Here is a 21,304-nt window from a genome sequence, read left to right on the forward strand (position 1 = left end):
CGTTAGATAACTGTGAGTTACTCGCAATACCACATTGCGTAATGCTAAATTTTACCGACATTATTGAAATGTATTATTTTAGAGGTATGATATTTTTTCTTTTAATTTTTTTTTCATGTAGGTCTTAAATTCCTGGAGCAATGCAGGGAGAGTAGAGAATGTGAACCTAACAAACACTTAACATGTCGTTCTAATAATGTTTGCTTATGTTCGTCATCGTATTATCACAAAGACGCCAGGTGTTATTTCAGTAAGTATGATATATTTTTATCACAAAAAATGAAGCCCCCCTCCCTAGTGACAAACAATCGTATAAAATTTCATTTATATATTATAAAACACAAGTGGATGAATGCATATTATTCTGAATCGCTGTCCTACTTAAGTAATTAATCATCAATTATATAAAGAATAAATGATAGGATTTCAACCAGTGATTAAAATGTTTCCAACGAAACATACATAATTAGTTTTTCAGTAGACAAAATACAAATATTTAATTTTATAACGTGTTTATAATTTGGTGATCTACTTTTATGGATTTTTAAAAAAAAAAATAGTGTTAGGTGTATGTAAATAAGCGTCTTTAAGTTTGTATTTTTTATCTATGAAATAGGAAGTAACTTACGACCTAGCATCATGGAAATTGGAGGTAATAAATGTGAGATATCTGTAAAATGGAGACACCCGTCCACTGACGCACATCTTATTGTTGGTTATGAGGTTCAGTTGTATTCTCTTCATTATTACTCTTGGAGACATGAAGAAACCAATCATCTTGGAAATCTCACAGAATATGCAACATCGTGTAAACATAATCCAGGTCGTGGATATTACTTTGTAATCAGATCTAAAATTCTACTCAGTAACCCAACAGAGACCATTTATGAGCAAAGGAGTTCATCGAAAATTGTATTAGGTTATTATCAATAAAATTTTACCTATCCACTAAATACTGATCAATTTTAAAAATGTTCTTAAATTTTTGGCTTTAATACTTCATATTCTGACTTTGTAGTATGCTTTTATAATTTTAGATTTATACCCACCAGGAAAAATAGACAGAAAATTAAGCAATTTCTCCGCAAACAATCTCTATTTAACTTGGCAAAGACCAGCACAAAACACAATACTGAATCATTACAAAGTTATTATTAATGGTCATCAAGAACAAACTTACGGCAGTTTTCCACAGATATACTGGCCTAAGAAATTGAATCCTGGTTCAATTTACAACGTCACAATAACTGCAGTCAGTTATGGTTCCATCGCTAGCGGTATATGGGCTGGACAAAAAGAAAGTGAGGCCTTTCTGGATTGGATAGAAACAGATGAATGTAAGTTAAAAAACATAATTGGTTTAATAAAGAATACAATTTATTGACTTAATCAGTTAGTCTATTGTATTTGACTACATTTTGTTTCAGCCGACATAGACACGTATGCCTATATGCCATATGGTGAGAGAGATGAGGTGTTACGAGGGGATGACGTAACATCACATCATCTAAAGGCTCCCACGACATTATATGTAGGGGATGGATCAGAGGGTGGATTTACTTCAGTCGTTGTACGTGACATTTTCGATACAATTTTTAAGAGCAATGTCTATATTTAGCAATCTAGAAATTTTGATTACAAGAAAAAAGTATGAAATAGATTTATTTATTTACTTTTTTAAGATTGGCACAAATGGGATAATAGGCCTTGGAGAGGAATTTAATAGTATCACAATACATGAAATTAACACTGCAGATTTGAGGGACAAACGAATAATTTGTCCTTTTTGGACAGATCTATTGACGGTGGATGCTACTGGAAATGTTTATTTCAAGGCATATCAAAGGTACAAAAAAGCTTATTAACTCTTTATAAGTTATTCGAAACCTCGTTAATTAATATAGTGTACAAAAATAAGATAATCAATTCTATTTTCAGGGGGATAAATGCCGAAAATGACTTGTTCCTAAGAAAAGCAAATGAAATAATTCGACTGCAGTTTGGAGATTTTCCTCATTTTGAGGCGACTTGGCTTGTCAAAGTTACATGGGAAAATATGACATTATTCGGAGATAAGTCTCAGGTGTTTAACAAATTCAACTATGTATTTTATTAATTTTTTGTATCGATTTTCAATTAATTTGCAACATTAAATTTGGATTATAGCTCTATAATCCATAAAGATAATTTCTAATAACACTTTTCAACATATATTTCAGAGAGTGACTTTCCAAAATCTTTTAATAACAGATGGGATGAGTACTTTTACAGTAATTAATTATATAGATGTTAATCTAAAACCAATCAAGAAGAAACAAATAACCATCGGATATCAGTATAAAAAGGAATATCGAAAAAACTCTTTTTCAAACAAAAATGCAGCTTTCCGAATGAGTAAAAATCCAGGAAACAGAGGTATCTAAATAAAAGAAAAGTTAATTAAAATGTATGAAACAATTTTTTTAAAAAGCGATTTTTAAAAGAGATAAAATACAGGAAACATATTTTTTAAATAAAATAATTATTGAACGATCTTACAAACAGAGTGAATTGTAATTTTTTGAATCATCAGTATTTATACAATTATTTTCAATTATTTAGGAGCAGGGGGATTTTGGATTTATAAGATGACGACCGGAATCCCCCCTAACAAAGACGAGAGAGAATGCTTTGATTGGTATACTCAAAACAAAGAGCGAGACATGTATACAAATCTGTCTCCTATTTTGAGTCTAATCGAATGCCCATGTGATAGTCGACTGCTGAGGTTCGACCCACGTTATGCTATCAGTAGATTTGATAGAACAAACAGAGTACTTTGCTATTCCTCCATGACAGTGGGAAGGAATGCTGTAAGTATATGTATTTCATATGAAGATTTATTTCTTATACACTTGAATCATAAATCTACAGTTTAATGCCTTTGAAGAATTTTTATCAAAGGATGACTGCAGTAAGAAACATGCGATATTTATAAGATTGATTGATTGATTGTATATTGTTTAACGTCCCATACTTTCCAAGCATTCATTTTACATATAATTGCAAAAATGATGTAAATGGGCAACATCTTTTCTACGTTTGTAGTTACATCAAATGAAAGTGTAAATTTTCAAAGTTTGAATTTTTATAAGGTTAATGTTTTGTGATAATTTCTTGAAATCCCTTTCAATAATGAGATTTCTAAATGTTTGTCATCCTAGACCTTTTAAAAAGTACAAGCAAGGAGCTCGACGGTTACTAACATTACTCCTAATGGTTTTATAAATCATTTACAGTAAATATAAATTAATTTGTTTTTGTAGGAATGTTGTTTCAGAATGCATGGATCAATTGATAATTTGAGTACATTGGAGAGATTTCTACCCGCCGCAGGAACACTTCTGGAGTATAATCCATTCTTTGAACGACAACTGTATAGTCAAAGTGACCTTAAACCCAAAGAGGCCTGTTGTAAGTCAGGACACTGTCATTGGTACTACGAAGTTCGTCCAATCCCACGCTGCTATTGGAGGTCACCATTTCAACCTGGTAATTTAATATTATTTGATTATAATTTATTTTTTACTGACAGAACAAAAATAATATTTTTTCTTTCAGAAATTTCTCAAGAATAAAATCATTCCATAATAAGCATTCAAATAATTACTTTATTTTTTCTACCCCCATTTTCCTAAGAAAATGAATGTAGAAGTAACTTGTTATTTTGCATTGGTACTTAACATTTATATGATAATTTTCTGTTTTCCAGGCGTAAATTTTGGTGACCCCCACATTTTTACACTCGACGGTAAAAACTATACATTTAATGGCTTTGGAGAGTATACAATGATGAAAATAATTAAAGAATCGACAAAGTTTGACTTCCAGGCGAGAACGGAATTAGCCACCACAGCAAACGGGACGACCATTAATGCAACGGTGTTCAGTGCATTTGTTGCTCAGGACCATACTGGGTCAAAAGTGCAGATAGACATGACTCGGGATAAGACAAGTAAAAAGTTTCCGAACACCAATATGATTATTTTGAAAAAGAATTCAGTTCTAAAAGCAAATAACAATTTTTACCTGTCGATGTCGCAGATAAGCATGATATTAGTCATCTAATTTAATATTTATAAATAAAATTTCTCAGCAAGCTATTCGACATCAATGCATTTGATATAATTGTTCTTTCTTATTGTACTGCTTTTTTTCTATTTAGAAATGATAATAAGAGTGAACGGAAATGATCTAACCAGGGAGTTTGAAAATGCAAACTATACACTTCTCACACAAAATTTATCAGTACGCTGGGAAAATCAAACAATATCAGCATCCTTTCTCCAGTCGTGTAAGTATCTATGCAACAGTTCAACTATGATAAAATACTGATTGAATTTAGCCATAGATCATAGAACTTTTTCAGATCTTATAAATGTTTTTCATTGCATTAATTTATGGCTTTTAGGGGCCAAGGATGTTATGCATTTTCATATTGTTTGGAAATAACCTACCAGTAACCTGTGCATTCATTTAGCTTTGAGCGATGAGATGTTATATTCTAGACAATTCAATCATAAAACAGTTAAGAGGGGTGAACAAGGCGGGCCGAATGCCTATAGCCTCAGATATTAAGAAATCATATTCAATATGTCAATTCAATATTCAAAGTAACTTCTCATTACTAGTATTGAAATTTATGAAATCATGAGAAAAGACCTTTTCTGAGAGAAAAAATATCGTTTTTTTTCTTTTATAAAAATATTACATGGTATTCGTGGGATTCGAACACCAGCAATTTCGAATGGGCATTTAAATCATATTTGTGATATGACCTTGGACTTGAAGCATTTCTCGGAAAGATGCACATGTTTTATAATAAAATTATCTTTTAAGGTATAGTGAGTCTTCGCTCCGTGTTTTTGAAAACCAAAAACTGTATACATTTATGTTAGATTAAATATCAAAGAAATTTTGGATATAATAGATGTTTATACGTCGCACTATAGATACTTCGTCCGCCTTATGCCCTTATCTTCTTTCACAGAGTTGAATTTATATAAATATATTTTTGACGAACTGTTACAGTTACTCTGTCTGAAGAGCGTTCAATGAACAAAAGGTTTGCGTGTTGAAGACATGGTGAAAACAGATCTTTTTCTAAGAACTATGAACTGAAGCATCAGTTAACATTCATGAACAGTCTTGTTCAGTCATGACACTTTCAATGTTGATTTAAAAGTGTTAAGTGTAATCAAGTTTGCGTTCATTATCTGTTCATTCCATGTTTCAAATATATGATCCAAACGTGATAATTGTATAGAGTGGGATTGAAATATCGGTGCTTTTTAAAAACTTGACGTTTTACATGAATTGTATACTTTCAGCTATTATATTAAAAGTCAGTTTGGGTGTACGCTTTCTTATTTCGGAGACAGTCGTGGATGAAGCGTACAAGGGATTAACAAAAGGTTTAATGGGCAACTTTGACGGAAAAATTGACAATGAATTTATTCTTCCTAATGGAACTACTTTGAATGAAGGTGCAACAAAAACAGAGAGAGACATCTACTTCAACTTCGGTCAGCAATGTGAGTCCAGAGTAGTGTTCTAGTGAATGGTGTTTAAGCTAACTTGCGCGTTCTAAACATATACAGTCAAACTTGTTTTAAGAGGCCACCTTTGGGAAGTCTGGAAACTGGCCACTTAAGACAGGTAGCCTCTCATTCCAGTTTGGCCTCGAAAAAGACATTCGGGCAATGAATAAACAACATTAAGCACTACAGTTAGATTGAATAATCAAATAATAAAACAGGTCAATTTAAAAAAGGCTTTTTAGTGTATGTATAATAATTCAAGCTCATTTCTAAAAAAAAAACTATTAAAGAATTAGAATTTTTAAAAGGTTTTGTGCATGTCATTGTTTCTAAATATTAGTTAAACAAGAAATACATACAGTGCCTGGCTATTATCCTTTTTATAAAGAAAAAAATTGCACAAAAATACAATTTAATGGTAAATAAAATAAAACATAGAAATTTAAGTAAGAATATGTCAATAAAAATTTAAATTGCATATGTTCAAAAATGGTCAGCAGTGTAACCCCCAACCCCACCCCAATTAATTCATCGGCAATTAACTTATTTGCTGAAGTTTTTCAAAGTCTGGTAAATTTTATTGTTTATAAAGCTGTTAGAATTTCTATGTAACATACTCAGACACACAAATAAAATTAACCACTTGACCAGAGAGATGTATTGACGCAGTTAAAAATCATTCCATAACACAGGTGTCATATGCAGTGGAGCGTGACTAATCCCTATCGATCGTCTGTTGATAGTGAAATTCACGAGATAATCATGCCACACGAAGCACTTTGTTTTCACAAGTGTAGCAATTAGGGCTTCTACTGGAAATCAAAATCTAAAAGGTGTGAATTTCTTTAGGTAAAGGAAACTATCAATTGTATTTAAATTCTTTTTATTTTTCAATCGGCGAACTTGAAAAATAATAAATTTATCTAACAGATTATTTTCATAAACACAAACAGAGTTCAGTGTATCCAGTAGTAATTTGTTTTAATTGCATTAATAGCTGGGTTAAATTGGCTATCGGGATATAATCACCCAAGCGAATGAGTTTAAAAGACATGACAGAATCGCAGCAAGTGACGAAATAGCCGCCTATTACAGTGTCAATAAGGCTGTTGGGAGAGGATTTGAGTGGCCGCTGGCCGCGTTACACAGGTGGCCGTTTATTCCAGTCAAAATATATAGGACAAATCATCGGGGGGAACTGAAAGTGGCCGCTGACCGCGAGTGGCTGTTGATTTCGGGTGACCGCTAAGACAAGTTTGACTGTACTTGTAAATATTGTTGAGTGCAAAATGATTTGTCAAGAACTTTGTTCCTAAAGACAATCTTATAAATGTATCATATATATAAAAAATATATGCACATGAACTGTTTATGTAAGTAATGCTTGCAAATATTATGTGTATTTGAATCAGCTTGTAAAAGATGTATATACTACTAAAACATATTCAAAAGTTTTCTTAACGATCTTTTTCTGTAAATTGACCATTTTAATGCTACTTAGCATATAATTTTTTCTTAGAGCTTATTACCCACCCACCCTACCCCGGGCTTACTTTAAACATGTAATGCCTACATCATATAGATATTGAAGAACATCTATTATATATGTTATGATTTTATTCGAAAAAAATGTTTGGGAAAATAGTTAAATTCAACAATGATATAAATATAACAACTTTTTCGTTTAATTACTTACAGGGCTTGTCGGTAACGATTCTTTATTTACTTATGGAAGGGGATTAACATACAAAAACTTCTCTCATCCCGAGTTTGAACCATTATTTGTGGATGAAGCAGATGAAGAAAAATTAAATGAAGCGAAAAAGAGCTGTGGACCAAATCCGTCACAAGCGTGTATATTTGATTTTCTTGCAACTGGGGATATTGCACTCGCTGAATCTTCCGGAACTGAGGAAACGGTATCAAAAGCCGATATCAAGCTTATTGGTTAGTGAATAAATAAACAAGTCCATGTAATTGATATGAGATATGTTTTTGGATATTGCTTGGTCATTTTTATATAAGTTTTTAAAACTGTCTCACACTAGGGTTAGATACTGATAACCGATTTTTTTTCTTCAAAGAAAATGAAACACCCAGGATATCTGGAACCACATCCATTAATGTTGAGGTTGGCAATTCTGTAGAACTCTTCTTTAATTATACCGATGATGGCGACCAAAGGCCTAAATATAATATCTTAAAACAACCAGAAAATTTTCTTTTAAATCAAACAACAGGAATAGCAAAATGGACACCAAGAAATATAAGTGTGGCAGAAATAAGGTAACTGACTTTGACTATATACTCCAGAAGAAATTTATACAAACTAAAACTAGTACATGAATGATCGTATTTATTCTAAACTGTTTAATTGAAGCATTAGTGTAGTAGATGAGTTAGGAGCCGAGTCACCGTCTCTGGATGTCTCCATTGTCTGTTGTGGAGGCTGCTTACACGGAGGCCGCTGTGACTACGAAAACATTATACAGACAGAAAAAGTTCTGTTTAATCAAGCAGTGTGTGTCTGCGAAATAGGTTACTCTGGTAAGTAGGAAAGAATAAACACAAAGATCGCAAAATCATCCCCCGCACAACAACTGATTATGAGACGATTTTTACTATTATATAGGGGACAGATGTGAAACGAATACAGATGCCTGTCTCTCTGGTCCATGTCCTTTAAACAGGGAATGCATTGACCTCACTCCAGAGGAAGAGTTCATATTGGGTCGAGGATACAACTGCTCAGACTGTCCATCTGGCTTTGTGGATGTTGAAAATAAATGTGAAGGTTGAAATTTAAAAAGTTTTAAAACGTAATTTCACTCATTTCCAAACTTTTTAAAGAGGATTTAATTCAACCAATCTAATGGACCGGCTTTTTTTCCTGTTAGAAATATTTAAAGGTCAAGTTGAATAAATATATGTATCTATTTATTTTCAAAGATATTGATGAGTGTGGAAACAATGGCACAAACACTTGCAATCCTGCATCAGAAATATGCGAGAACACGGAGGGCAGTTTTGTATGTAACTGCATCGCAGGTTACAGAGAGGAAAATAACAGCTGTATAGGTACAGTTTATTTACATAGAATTTATCTCATATTTAAAATATACATTACAATGCAAGTCTATTTACAAGTTATATTTTATAAAAAGCTTTATTAATGCGAATTAAACCTACTGTTTTGTTTGTTTCATTGACTATTTAAAAAAATATTAGATGACTTCATTTGAGCATTCTTCGTCGTGTTATCTTTTTCAGCTATAGGTCTTTTTTTATATATTATTTCATTCTTTATTCTTTTTTTGCCTAGCGTAAACCAATTTCTCAAAACATATCTACCTTTCTACAAAAATATAAACAAACCAAATAGTAAAACACAGATTTAAGTGGCCGTTTTTAGTCATGAAAGTCATTCAATCAAAATAGTTTTCTCTGAAAAGGTCTTTTCTGAAGCAAAATAAGTTATTATATGATAAGATATATCTTAAATGACATAGTATATGGTAGATTTGCCATAAGAGATATTGTCAGATATGAAAAAATGACTAGAAGCACTTTATTTTGTTTGTTTCTTTGTGATTTTGTTTGACAGCCTGAGCACCAAGGCCCAAGGCGTAGCTGAAAATTTTAAAGGCCTCTATGAATTGATTGACTTTTCATTTATTTGATTTATTGAATTCTTAACTGTACAAATAGATATCGACGAGTGTGATGTAGGAGTATCAAGATGTGAGAGTATTTGTGAAAATACCCCAGGATCATTCAAATGCCAATGTCATCCGGGATTTTCCTTAAATGATGACAACGTTACATGCCATAGAACAGGTAGGTATTCCTAAGCTCGATAAAAAAGTTCAAGATGTTCAAGATGTCAAGATTTGGATAATAAATAATAACATGTATTTACATACAATATTCAATATTTTTTCTTCTTGTTCATGTTGTGAGTCAAACAAATAAAAGAAAATGTTCATCTTCATATTAAAGCGTACACATTTAACTGAAATACAATTATTTAAACTAGCCAAATTTTTCGTCGTTTGGGATGAATTTGTTAATAAAAAACAATAATAAGTTTCTGCATTCCCATATACAACAAAAAGTATTCATTTGCAAATTAGACAAAGATCCATGTAAAGAGTTCGACAACCATTGTGAATACACCTGTAATTCGAAAGGACAATGTATCTGTCCAATTGGTTATCAACTTCACAAGAATGGAATGAATTGTACAGGTAAATCATGATATTTTATGAGTCTGAGCAAATGTCATTTCATCATTATGTTTCAGTTTCTTCAAAACAATATGAATACAAAGTCCGAAGAAAAATATGTTAAACAACTTTAAAATATCGAGGTACTTTTAAATACAGATCGTTTTTAATTCAGATATTGATGAGTGTAGTGTACAACCTTCTCTGTGTCAACAAAACTGTATTAACATAAATGGCTCCTTCCTGTGTTCCTGTTCGCCGGGGTATACACTTAATGAGGACAAATTATCATGTACAGGTGAAAACATTCTTTTTTAACAAAAGTTTGTGAAATATAGAAAAAGCATTTTGAAGCCCGTTTTTTGGAGAGAATTCCTTCATGTTATGTCGAATAAATGAATAATTCTGAAGAATTAAAATAATTTTTTGATTAATATAATAGCTTATTGACCATGTCAGCAAATACAATTTATCATTGAGTCAAATGCTGACTGACGTTTTTCATAGTAATTTTTAATCCATTATTTATTCACTGAATTGACGACGGATTTTTCCGTCATTTCCTGAACATGACAAGGAGCACACGGCGGGTGTGACCGGTCAGCAGGGGATGCTCACTCCTCCATGGCACCTGATCCCACCTCTGATGTTTCGCAGATCCGTGTTTGCTCTGCTCTTATTTTGTATTGTTTTACGGATTTTGAGATTAAATACTGTTCGTTATCTCCATATCCTTCTTATTAGAGTGTGAAGAACCAAACTACGGAGACAATTGTAGCCAAATATGTACCTGTGGACCAGGTATGGACAGGTGTAACCCATTAAGTGGCTGTGTCTGTCTGCCAGGATGGATGGGGGAAAATTGTACTGAAGACATTGATGAGTGTGATACAGACCAATCTATCTGTGGATATGAGGTGTGTGAAAACCTGGAAGGATCCTACCAGTGTAACTGTAAGGAGGGCTTTCAGAGAAATCAAAGCAGTTGTGAAGGTATTCTAATTCAAAAAAAAAGAAAACCAAATACAAATTGCAACCAGTCAAAAGAGGACAAACATACGTAGATAATGTCTTGGTAAAAAGAAATCTAGGATAGGATTCTAAATTGTGTAAAATATATGTATTCTAAAATATAAAATAATCTAAAAAACTACTAGTCCGACGATTGAGATGTAAAAAATACCACCTTGGGTCTCAAGAGCAAATTATTTAAGAGACGACATGTATTGCATTCTGTTGTATTTACAAGTAGCTGTCAGAGGTGGCAGAGGACAGGATTTTTGACAATCTTTGTGTTTGTCCGACGTTTTCTTTAATATTGAACATTGTAAAGTGTGTATTGAATTTTTTTTAAGTCTCGTCTCTTGTAACAATAGTATGGTCTAGTTCCTTTTGGAATTAAAAGGTTTTAGGAATGACATGTATAACTTGCATGTTAAACCAAGATGAAAGAACATTGAAAATCTGAAAATATTCGACAATTTAGCCGTTTATCTCCATTTCGCTAGATCCAAAACAGCTCCTAGTCCCGTGATACTGCTAAATAATACTGCACAAAATGCAAACTATGTCTTTACATACAACTAAACAGCAACAAGAAAAACTGACCTTAAATAACAACCTCCATTTCTAGCTACAATTCATCCTATGAACCTACCTCGCTGTTATGATAAAAGAGGTTTCATGTTTCCATTCCATAGCCTGTGCAGAGGACTAGTAGCACTGTTGTGTAATAAATCAATAAAATTTGAAATACCCCCAATTTCTTCCAAATTGACAAATAAATATTTTAGCAAAAATACCCAAAATATAAATACACACCTTCACCCTCTAATACTTTTTTTTCTATAATCATCCAAATTAACATCAATTTTCTTGTATGGTCCCCAGGGTCGACGCAAAAATATTTTCTACACAATGAGTTTATTTAGTAAAAGAATTTACTTATTTACTTTGGTGTGTAAGAATTAAATGATTTGAATATATTTTTTCAGACATCGATGAGTGTTCTGATGACAGCTTATATAACTGCCCAGAAAACACAAAGTGTGAAAACCTGTATGGAAATTACACGTGCGCTTGCTCGAAAGGATATCTTAACATAGATTCTATATGCAAAGGTAATATTTTAAACATATGTTCCTTACTCAGCAGTAGAATTTTTATTATCAAAACATAAAACCACTTTTTACCTCACCGAAGCCAAAATCCCAAAGAGAGCTTGAAATTTTTGATTGAAGGCTGGTCGGTATTCGTCGTTTGTTGTGTATATTGTCTGTTAAATCTTTTAAAAAATCGACTTCTTCTCAAGAACCCCCAGGTCAATTTCAAGTAAACTATAAAAAAAAAAACATCGCTAGATGATGGGGACTTCCAGAAATTACAATAATAAAATTATTTGCACATTTTGATTTTTAATCGATACTTTGAGATTAATCTAAAATTGAATGTTTACAGTTTCATTAAAATTTGTCAGTGACTTCGATAGGCAAACTATAACAACCTTTCAACTTTTCCCCCTATTTCCTGCTATTATATTTGTGGAACGGAATTTAAATATTTTGAATATAGTTTAATGGCATCTCCCCATACTAAATTCTATTATTCTTGAAACAGAATGTTCTCCGAAGCATGCTTTTTGGATTTATTTGCATAATTAATTATTTCAAGGAATAGATTGTTATTAAGGTATTCACCCTAATAGGAACAAATTCAATGAAACTGAAAACATAACAGGTGTGTAGGCATTGAATACTCTGTTTATTTAAACATGCTTCCCATTTATTACTAATAGTATGCATAGTGGGGTGTGTCCTAATTTATGACCTTGAATTTTGGTAAGAGTTATCTCCACTATTTTTAATCAATAAGATAAAATTAGTTTTTAAAAATTTAGCTGGTAAAAAATTGTTCTCAATTGTCATTCTATTTTTAATAATTCAATGTATCTTTCCGCCGCAGGATTTATGGATATTCAAATTATCTGAATTTTTATTTTGAAAAATTGCTTTTTCCCATAGACTTCAATGCAATCTTTTATAATTAACCACTGCTTAATTAATGAAATTTTTGAAACTTTCTCCCGGGCAATCCTTTTCCACTATAAAATGCTTTAATATAATATCAGAGTATTATGTACTTGACGGACATTTAAGGGTAGAGGATTTGGTCCAATTAGGGATGGAAATTATTAACATAGAAGCTTTTTTACTGAATCTTTCTGGAATATAAAATGTAATGTATTTTATGGTCATTTAAGACGGGCGAATAAATAAAATAAATAGAGGATATTCAATGTTTTGTAGTTGAATATGGAATTTATTTCACGAGTGGGACAGGATTTTTGATATTTTCACGAGTGCGAAGCACGAGTGAAAATATCAAAAATCCTGTCTCACGAGTGAAATAAATTCCAATTCAACTACAAAACATTGAATTTTCTGTTTATTACATTTTTAAAATAAAATTCTTTGATTTTTCCTTTGCCTCTGTCTTTTTGTTACACAGTCATAGGCTCGTGACGTCATAGTTGAGCGGTTGAGACGTCATAGCTATGTGAGGTGAAAACACTGTAAACATGGATTTAGCAACATATTTTTGGTAATTTTAACAGTTTTATTCGCTGCCAGAGTGGTTTATTTATTTTCATCTATCTTATATTAGGTCAAGGAAGATTTTTTTTACAGCAATGTACTTTTATATTCGTCACACTGTGACAGGATATCATTTTGATATCCTTTCACAGTGTGACAGGATATAATTTTTATTCAATGAATAAATTACAGTATTTCACGGGTAAAAATGTAATAAATTAAGAAAAAATATTTTAGATGTTGATGAATGTGATAATGGTAACCATGACTGTCCTCAGCTTTGTATCAATACCATCGGAGGATTTAATTGCGATTGTGAATTTGGGTATGAGCTCACTAATGACCGTAGACACTGTGAGAAACGTAAGTATAATAGGTTAAAACACTTTGTATGAACTTAAAAGTACATGAATTAAATTACATTTTTAAGAATGCATTTTGTTAGAATGGACGATGTTCGAGAAATCTGGAGAAAATTGCCATGACTGGAAATTGATATTGTTCCTTTTGTTTACTCTTGAACGTAGAGGAGTTAATCTGCATAAACAAAATACAGATTACAGACTCCATATCAAACTGTAAGGTCTCTTACAAAATAATCCGGACCAGTCCCACGTACATGTACCTGTTCATGTATAGGTCTGAATTTAACAACACTTGTAAAGTTCTTGAAACGTGTATTCAGTTGACCGTCAATGCCTAATATACTAGTATAACCATTGTTGAAATATTTGTTTTCTTAAAGAGGTAGCGATATCAAAATATATTTTGGGTGTTTATATTCTAAAATTCATTGTCTCAATTTAGTTTTAGACATGTGTCAGCTCTTTCCGGATTTAAACTGTAGCTATGGCTGTGCAATCAAAGAGGAAGCGGATAAATCATTTAAAGGATTTTGTTTTTGCGAATCTGGATTTAAACTTGATAAAGATAACAGCACATGTATAGGTATTTACTACTAACTCTGAAATCCACTCATTTAAAATATAAGCATATGTTTCTTTTATATATTCACAAACGTAAATATGCCCCACTTACATGTGATGAGCTACAAAGTACATATATTAATATATCAAACTAAATTATTGAATTCATAAATCTTAACAATGCCTGTTAAAAGTGACCGTTGTGTGAAAATGAATTCAAAATGTCATATCTTTCTGTTATACAACTGAAATATAAATGAATTTAGGAAACATATGTGAGGGCTGATATACCTTGTGCTAGATTTTTAGCTTTTTTTATTTCATATCCTGACCACTTTCATACTGTAATTATTGTAAATTGGTGAATTACAGCAAAAGTAGGTTATAACGAAGTCACTAGGACCTATGAAATTACTTCGCTATATCCGTAATTCCTTATAACCGTATAAAAAATTCATTAAATTTATAAAGCTGGGGATCCAAGATGACTTCGCTATATCCGTAAATTCGCAATATCCGTGTTCGTACTAACCGAGTTTTGATGTAATTGTTATACCACAATATTGAATGTAGAATAGGGTGGGTGGGTTGGGTGGTGGAGATGGACTGGGAAATAGATCATTTGTAACACTTTTTGCTAATTAATAAACACATGCCGTCAAATAAAATTTCTTATATTCAACTATGAATTATTAAGATTTGTTTGCTTTACATTGCGCACGTCATTTTTATTATTATCTTCTCTCAAATGTGTAGAAGGGAATATACATGTAGTAACTTGCTAGTGTGTGTGAGGATGTGTTTGTGGATGTGGTAGATAGTATGTTATGGTTAGCGAAACCAAGCTGACGTAATTTACATCGGGATTGATGTCGAATACTTTCTCTTTGTGTACTTTTGTTAAATTTTAAGAGCTTCCTTGAATTTTTAAACTGTAACAAAAACTAATTACAGAAATTGTATTGTAGATATAAATGAGTGTGCAATACCTTCTTTAGTATGTGAACACAATTGTACAAATGTCCAGGGTTCCTTTGAATGCGGATGTTCCATTGGATACTTACTGCAAAACGATGGAAGGTCCTGTAAAGGTGGGAAAAACTTTTACAATATCTAATGCATGCATATGAAAATTTAACAATTTAAATCTGTAAAAGTTTCTTTTGAGACTTTTTTCCCTTGATTGTTATGTAGCTTGTGTAGATGGGAGGTATGGAGAGGATTGCTCTAGAGACTGTAAATGTGGCATAGGATCCGAGAGATGTCACCATGTTAACGGGTGTGTCTGTAAAGGGGGTTGGGAGGGAATGTTTTGTGACACTGATGTTAACGAATGTAACAGTAGCAGCAGTCCTTGTTTAGACGTCAACGAAGTATGTATCAATACGAACGGATCTTACATGTGTAAATGCAGGGAGGGATATGAAAAATCGGCAACAAACAGTTGCATTGGTAAGGATTCGATTCTGTGTCATTAAAATGCATTTGCACATAGAAATTCAATAGAAAATGTTTGAAAACCCATTCCTTTTATAATTGAAGTACGACATTTACTAGTAATATCAAATCATATTAATAGTAAGCAAACAAAAACGTCGTCCTTTGCCAAGTTATGCCAGACTAAAAATTCAACGTTCATTTTTGAAAACAAATTAGGTCGTCTTTAAAAATTCTTAATTACTTATGTTATGGTTGGTGTATTTTTTAAAGACAAAATGTATATATGACAGTGTTGAAATATTTTATATAATTTTTAGACATCAATGAATGTGAAGAACAATCTCCTTGTGCTCACAACTGTACAAACACTAATGGAAGTTACATGTGTACATGTGATGATGGATATGAGTTGGTAGATTTAAGTAACTGCTCAGATATTGACGAATGTCTTGTGCATGTATGTCACATTTGCTCTAATTGGGCTGGAGGATTTGATTGTTCATGCTATGAAGGCTATTCATTAAACATATCAACTCTTTCATGTCATAGTAAGAATATTATTCCTTATCTTACACATTTCTGTATCAGCTGTTGCGAAAATTAGATTGGGATTTTATTAGAAACATTCCACTGCTTGTTTAAAGTATATATATATATATAATCAGCTGTTTACATGTTTAAAGCACATCAAAATTGGAAACGTGTCTAATGTCATCTGATTTTAGATATCAATGAATGTGAAGAAAATATCCACAACTGCTCAGATAATGCTACCTGTCATGACACTGACGGGGGATATAGCTGTACTTGTTTCAAAGGATTTGAAGGAAGCGGAAAAAATTGCACAGGTACGCATTTCTTCTACCCCTGTTTCAATTTTGCAAATTATTCGAAAGCTTGCAATTGGTAATTGCCATTTAATTGTAAATAATGTAAGAAACAAATGTTATTTTACAAACAAACTCAAGATTTAGGATGTTCACCATGGATAATGTAAATGAAAAAGCCATTGACAAGTTATTGGAAATACTTTTTTTCTATTTTGAATATTTCACAAATCCCAGTTACTGACATTCTTAGAAAGAAAGGTATATTAATCATATTGATATAAGCAGAATCAAAGACATGAAGTGGTCAGCGAAAAAGATTTGTATTACTATTGAACGTTAAGGAGGATAACTCCCTATAGCTAGATATGACTTTTAAAAAAATGACATATCCGTCAACCATTATTTCGCAAAGATTTTTAAAAATATTTTAGCTTTAAAATTCGATATTTTTATATCTTTTTGAGCTCTTCTACTAAAGTAGATCAATTTAGTCGAAAAATTGCCACAACCGCCCATCCCCTTAACGCCATTTTTAAAAATAATGTTTGTCTGCCCTCTCCCGAATAAAATATTTGGTCGGATGCAGATGAAAATTCTTTCCTCAGAAAAATTAAACTTCAATGGCAAATGTATAAATGTTTTTTTTCAAAAATACATTAATTAAAAAATGTATTGCTACCTGGAAGATAAACAGTTTTAAACCCGACCATTCTTGGGAATAAACAGTTTTAAATTCGACCATTTTTAGCCAGTCGGTCGGGAGAGGACGACTAAACAACTTTTAATGATAGCCTAAAATATAATATAATATATTTAAAAACCTCTGTAATTACCGTCAGGAAATACTTATTGTCGTGAAAAGTTCTCTGATTAAATCCGAAAATATAATAAATTCAGCATTTCTAAATGACAGGGTGTGTTTTTGCACTATATCGAAGTGACTAATTAAGCAGCTAAATATTTTTCCTGGAATAACTGATATGTTTTTAACATTTTGTGAATATTTCAGTTTGTGGAGACTCTACTTTTGGTGTCCAGTGCTCTGAAACATGTGAATGTGTTCCAAACAATACAGATGTCTGTAATCATGTAAATGGGTCATGTCAATGTAAAAACGGATGGATTGGTCAACATTGTTCAGAAGATGTTAATGAATGTGAACAACAGCTACCTATATGTAACGAAACCTTAAATCAATTTTGTTTCAACACTGAAGGATCTGCTGTGTGTGAATGTCGTTACGGTGGATTGGATATTAATAACTGCACTGGTAAGTATTTCAACTGTTAGTCTCATAATTTCTAATAATTCTGACTTAACTTGATTTTTTTTTAATTATCTACTTTTTTGTTCTCTTAATAGCTCCTTTACCACCGCGGAATGAGAGTAAGTTTCGTAGAATTTATTGCCCTTGCCAAAGTGGATACTCTTGTCAGTTAACGGTCGTATCCGGTTTCAGGAATAATGGAAAATATTGCAATTTTAAAAATAGAATTCTCATGCTTTGATCAAGTATCATTTAATAAAAATTAGCAATTTAAAATATGACAAAAAATTAAAGCGAATCAATACTTTTAAACAAATAAAATATTTATTTTATCCAAAATCAGCTGACGATGAAACCAAAGTGAAAGTAGAAATTAAATTTGATGTCGAATACGACAAAAACGAAGTTTTAGCTCAGCCTGAAAGGTGGAAAAATCAAATTGCAGAAAAGGTATATATAAAATGCTAATATTTAAATAAAAAAGAATTTATTTTTTCTTATTTTTATGTTATTTTAAGAAAAGGTTTTATAGTAAATTTTGGTCGTCAACATTCCTTTAAATTAATAGTGACAATATTTTACCGCATTTTAAATAAATGCAACAAGATTCTTATATTTTGTTCATTTTTTGAAGCTAAATGAATTGTAACAATAGTCAAAATACAAGGATATTATGGAGGAAAATGATAAACAACTCTATTTTAATATTGTATCTGATTCATTTTCCTTTTTTAATTCAAATTCAAAATTAGCTGAATGATTTCTACAAAAGATCTATTCGAGGTTTTACCGAAGTTATCGTGTTGTCAATTCGGTAAGTAAATTTTCTTAAGTACATGTAGAGAAGTAATGTTACGAAAGATGCATCTTTTATTAACAGAAGCTATATGCATTTAATTTGTGCAAAGAATCATTAATAATTCTTTGGTTTCTTTTAAGATTTGGGAGCATTATAGCTGATCATGAAATCTTTGCAAGTAACACTGACGCAAAATCATTGAAAACGGATATTGCTAATGGATTGGTAATACTTGCTCGACAGGATACGAGTTTTACACTTTTCAACAAAAGTGTTGAGGTGAAAGATATAGTGCTGAAGCACCCAAATGGAACTGATGATAAACGTGAGCAAGGCTAAATCTTTCCTTTTAACTTTTTTTTGGCATAACTAAGCTGAGAATAGTTGCCGGGGACGAGTAAGCATCCCCTATTGACGATCGCAACTTTGAAAAAACCAAACCCTGATGTACTAGCCAAATCGCATACTGAGTATTCAAGAGTAAAATTTAAAAAGGTCCATAATTTGTAGAAAAAGATGAGCAAAATTACAAGGCTCAATGATATTTGCTACAATGTAGCAAGGATATTGCCACTAAGATAAGAAATATACTCGATAGAAAATTTGAATTAAAGTCATCTCATTTGTTTGACAATTTATTTGTTAATCCACTCATGGTTAATATCAGCAAAATCCCAATGTAAAATAAATTTGACAGACTTAATGATTAAGTTTGTTTCAACTTTAGTTTTGGTTTATATCGAGTCTTCACATAGAGGGAAATATTAATGAAACCTGTATAATTCGCTGCGTGGTGCAGTTGTTAGAGCGCCTGCTCGAGAGTCGCGAAGTAAGGAGTTGATACTTACGCCGCTGTTTCAAATCCCACTGTGGGACGTGGAGACCGGTCCTTCGGTTGAAATCGTATAAACCGAGGTCCCTTGTCGCATTAGATGCTGGCATGAAAAAGAACCATCGCTGCTCAATGACCTTAAGCGCCGAGTGTAGGACAAAATTAACAGCGGCAACTGGTGGCGTCTCCATATGAAAAAAAATATTCTCAAGAGGGACGTTCAACACTAAAATTATAATCAATCAATCAAACATTTGTATCTTAACGTTACGTTAAAGATCTAGACCATAGCAAAATTAATGTTTTCTTGGGAATTTTCTTATTCATGATATAAAACATATCGACTTAAAAATAACACAATCAATACCTAAAGAATAAAAGTAATCAAGGAGGAACTCAAGCATTCTTTTAATATCAACATTAAATTACCTCTGTGTTGAATCAGAATAATTTTGTCGTTCTGACCAATCATAAAATATGAATAATTTTGAATTTCTATTTCATTTAAAAAACAGTCATTTATGATATAAAAAGGCCTATATTTTAATTTACATTGAAGAAAAGTTGATTAAATTGAAGAAAAGCCAGAGATCTTTGTGTTTCTGTCTTTTTTAATTGTTTAATTATTTTTAGTTTTGTCATAGATACAATGTATTCCATTATAATAATTCTAAGGCTTGTCATGCCTGTACGTCCTAATGTGATACGCCTATCCTTGGAAAATCGTTTTAAAAATCATTGTTTGTTTCAGTAGTATTTTTTAAAATTCTTTACCTGCTTCTAGATATTTCTTCGACATCCAAACCGTGTTCAATTTTCGACACCAAAGAGTATTGCACAGGCGCAGAGATCTGTTCGGACGAGTCCGGCATAGCAGTTTGTGTGTAGGTTTTCTGTAAAAAAAAAAAAAGAGAGAGGTTAACAAAGACAAATGAAATTTCTATCTATTAATATTATAGAGTATGTGCAACTTGTTCCATTATGTGTCATACTTACTACACAACATATTTTAAGACATTTTTTATCGTTGTAGGATCGTTTCTATTGTCCAACCAGGTATAAGTATCATTCTTTTATTTTGTTGTAACGTTGATCGATGTTATGAATTCTTAAGGATGTGCGTTATTTAACACATTCGTTGCTATATTTTAACAAAAATATTCACTTATGATTAAACAATATTGTTTCAGAATGGACTCTCTACGTTATTCTGATTGGCGTCTCTGTTCCTCTATTATTTGCCATTATTGTACTCATAATTTGTGTCTTCCACAAAAGAAAGTCCAAAAACAACGATTCTGGTAGTATTCAAAGGTACATGTATCTGCAAACCGGTATTAGAAACCAGACACTATGCGACATAATGATTCAGTGTTTATTCTATGCAAGATTTACGAAAGTAGGTTAAAAAATAGTTAACATTCAACATTCTCACAGAAAGAAAAAAATTATTGGAAATATTATTTTAAAATATGTTTTAAGTATCCACACAACGAAACGGCTGGTATGCCCTCTTAAGCTTCACCAAATACTCATTTATTTAGCTTTGTCTTCAAATCAATAACATAATTAATATTAATGTGCATAATATTTGAAACAAGTTGGCTTGTTTCACTTATGTGTGGTTTATACGATAGATGTAGCTTTATAAATATATACAGTAAAGAGAGAAATTGTCTAAGATAATCAATTCGTTTTAAAACCATGAACAAATGTATTCCCTTTTGATACATTTTCATGATAATAAAAAAGAAGGAAAGTGATTCAAACGCAATTTGAACTTTTAATGTGATTACTCAAAGCGAGATGTAT

General features: G+C 31.8%; 1 protein-coding gene across 1 annotated transcript; it reads left to right on the plus strand.

The window, feature by feature from the left end:
• The first annotated feature begins 639 nt into the window (after positions 1–639).
• Positions 640–20,380, plus strand: LOC134271353 (uncharacterized). The gene is made up of 33 exons (XM_062753570.1): positions 640–919; positions 1,038–1,337; positions 1,428–1,570; positions 1,683–1,846; positions 1,939–2,085; positions 2,222–2,415; positions 2,602–2,852; positions 3,306–3,531; positions 3,752–3,994; positions 4,205–4,333; positions 5,370–5,573; positions 7,278–7,526; positions 7,664–7,865; positions 7,960–8,126; positions 8,212–8,373; positions 8,529–8,657; positions 9,288–9,416; positions 9,713–9,826; positions 9,981–10,103; positions 10,550–10,798; positions 11,800–11,925; positions 13,636–13,761; positions 14,206–14,346; positions 15,293–15,415; positions 15,519–15,776; positions 16,082–16,312; positions 16,490–16,612; positions 17,604–17,864; positions 17,957–17,980; positions 18,205–18,311; positions 18,614–18,675; positions 18,801–18,985; positions 20,277–20,380. The coding sequence occupies exons 1-33, from the start codon at positions 640–642 to the stop codon at positions 20,378–20,380; spliced, it is 5,676 nt and encodes a 1,891-aa protein (XP_062609554.1).
• The last annotated feature ends 924 nt before the right edge of the window (positions 20,381–21,304 follow it).

This window comes from Saccostrea cucullata, unplaced genomic scaffold (genome assembly GCF_032062105.1).
Source record: "Saccostrea cucullata isolate Sc308-1 unplaced genomic scaffold, CSIRO_AGI_Scuc_v1 ctg2071, whole genome shotgun sequence".
In the NCBI taxonomy this organism is placed as follows: domain Eukaryota; kingdom Metazoa; phylum Mollusca; class Bivalvia; order Ostreida; family Ostreidae; genus Saccostrea; species Saccostrea cuccullata.

Bases quoted from the DNA above. Each gene is read 5' to 3' on its own strand.
- LOC134271353 (XM_062753570.1), top strand. From the start codon at position 640: ATGGAAATTGGAGGTAATAAATGTGAGATATCTGTAAAATGGAGACAC. The intron at 2,853-3,305 runs GTAAGTATATGT...TTGTTTTTGTAG, and splicing joins TGACAGTGGGAAGGAATGCT to GAATGTTGTTTCAGAATGCA. The intron at 8,658-9,287 runs GTACAGTTTATT...CTGTACAAATAG, and splicing joins GGAAAATAACAGCTGTATAG to ATATCGACGAGTGTGATGTA.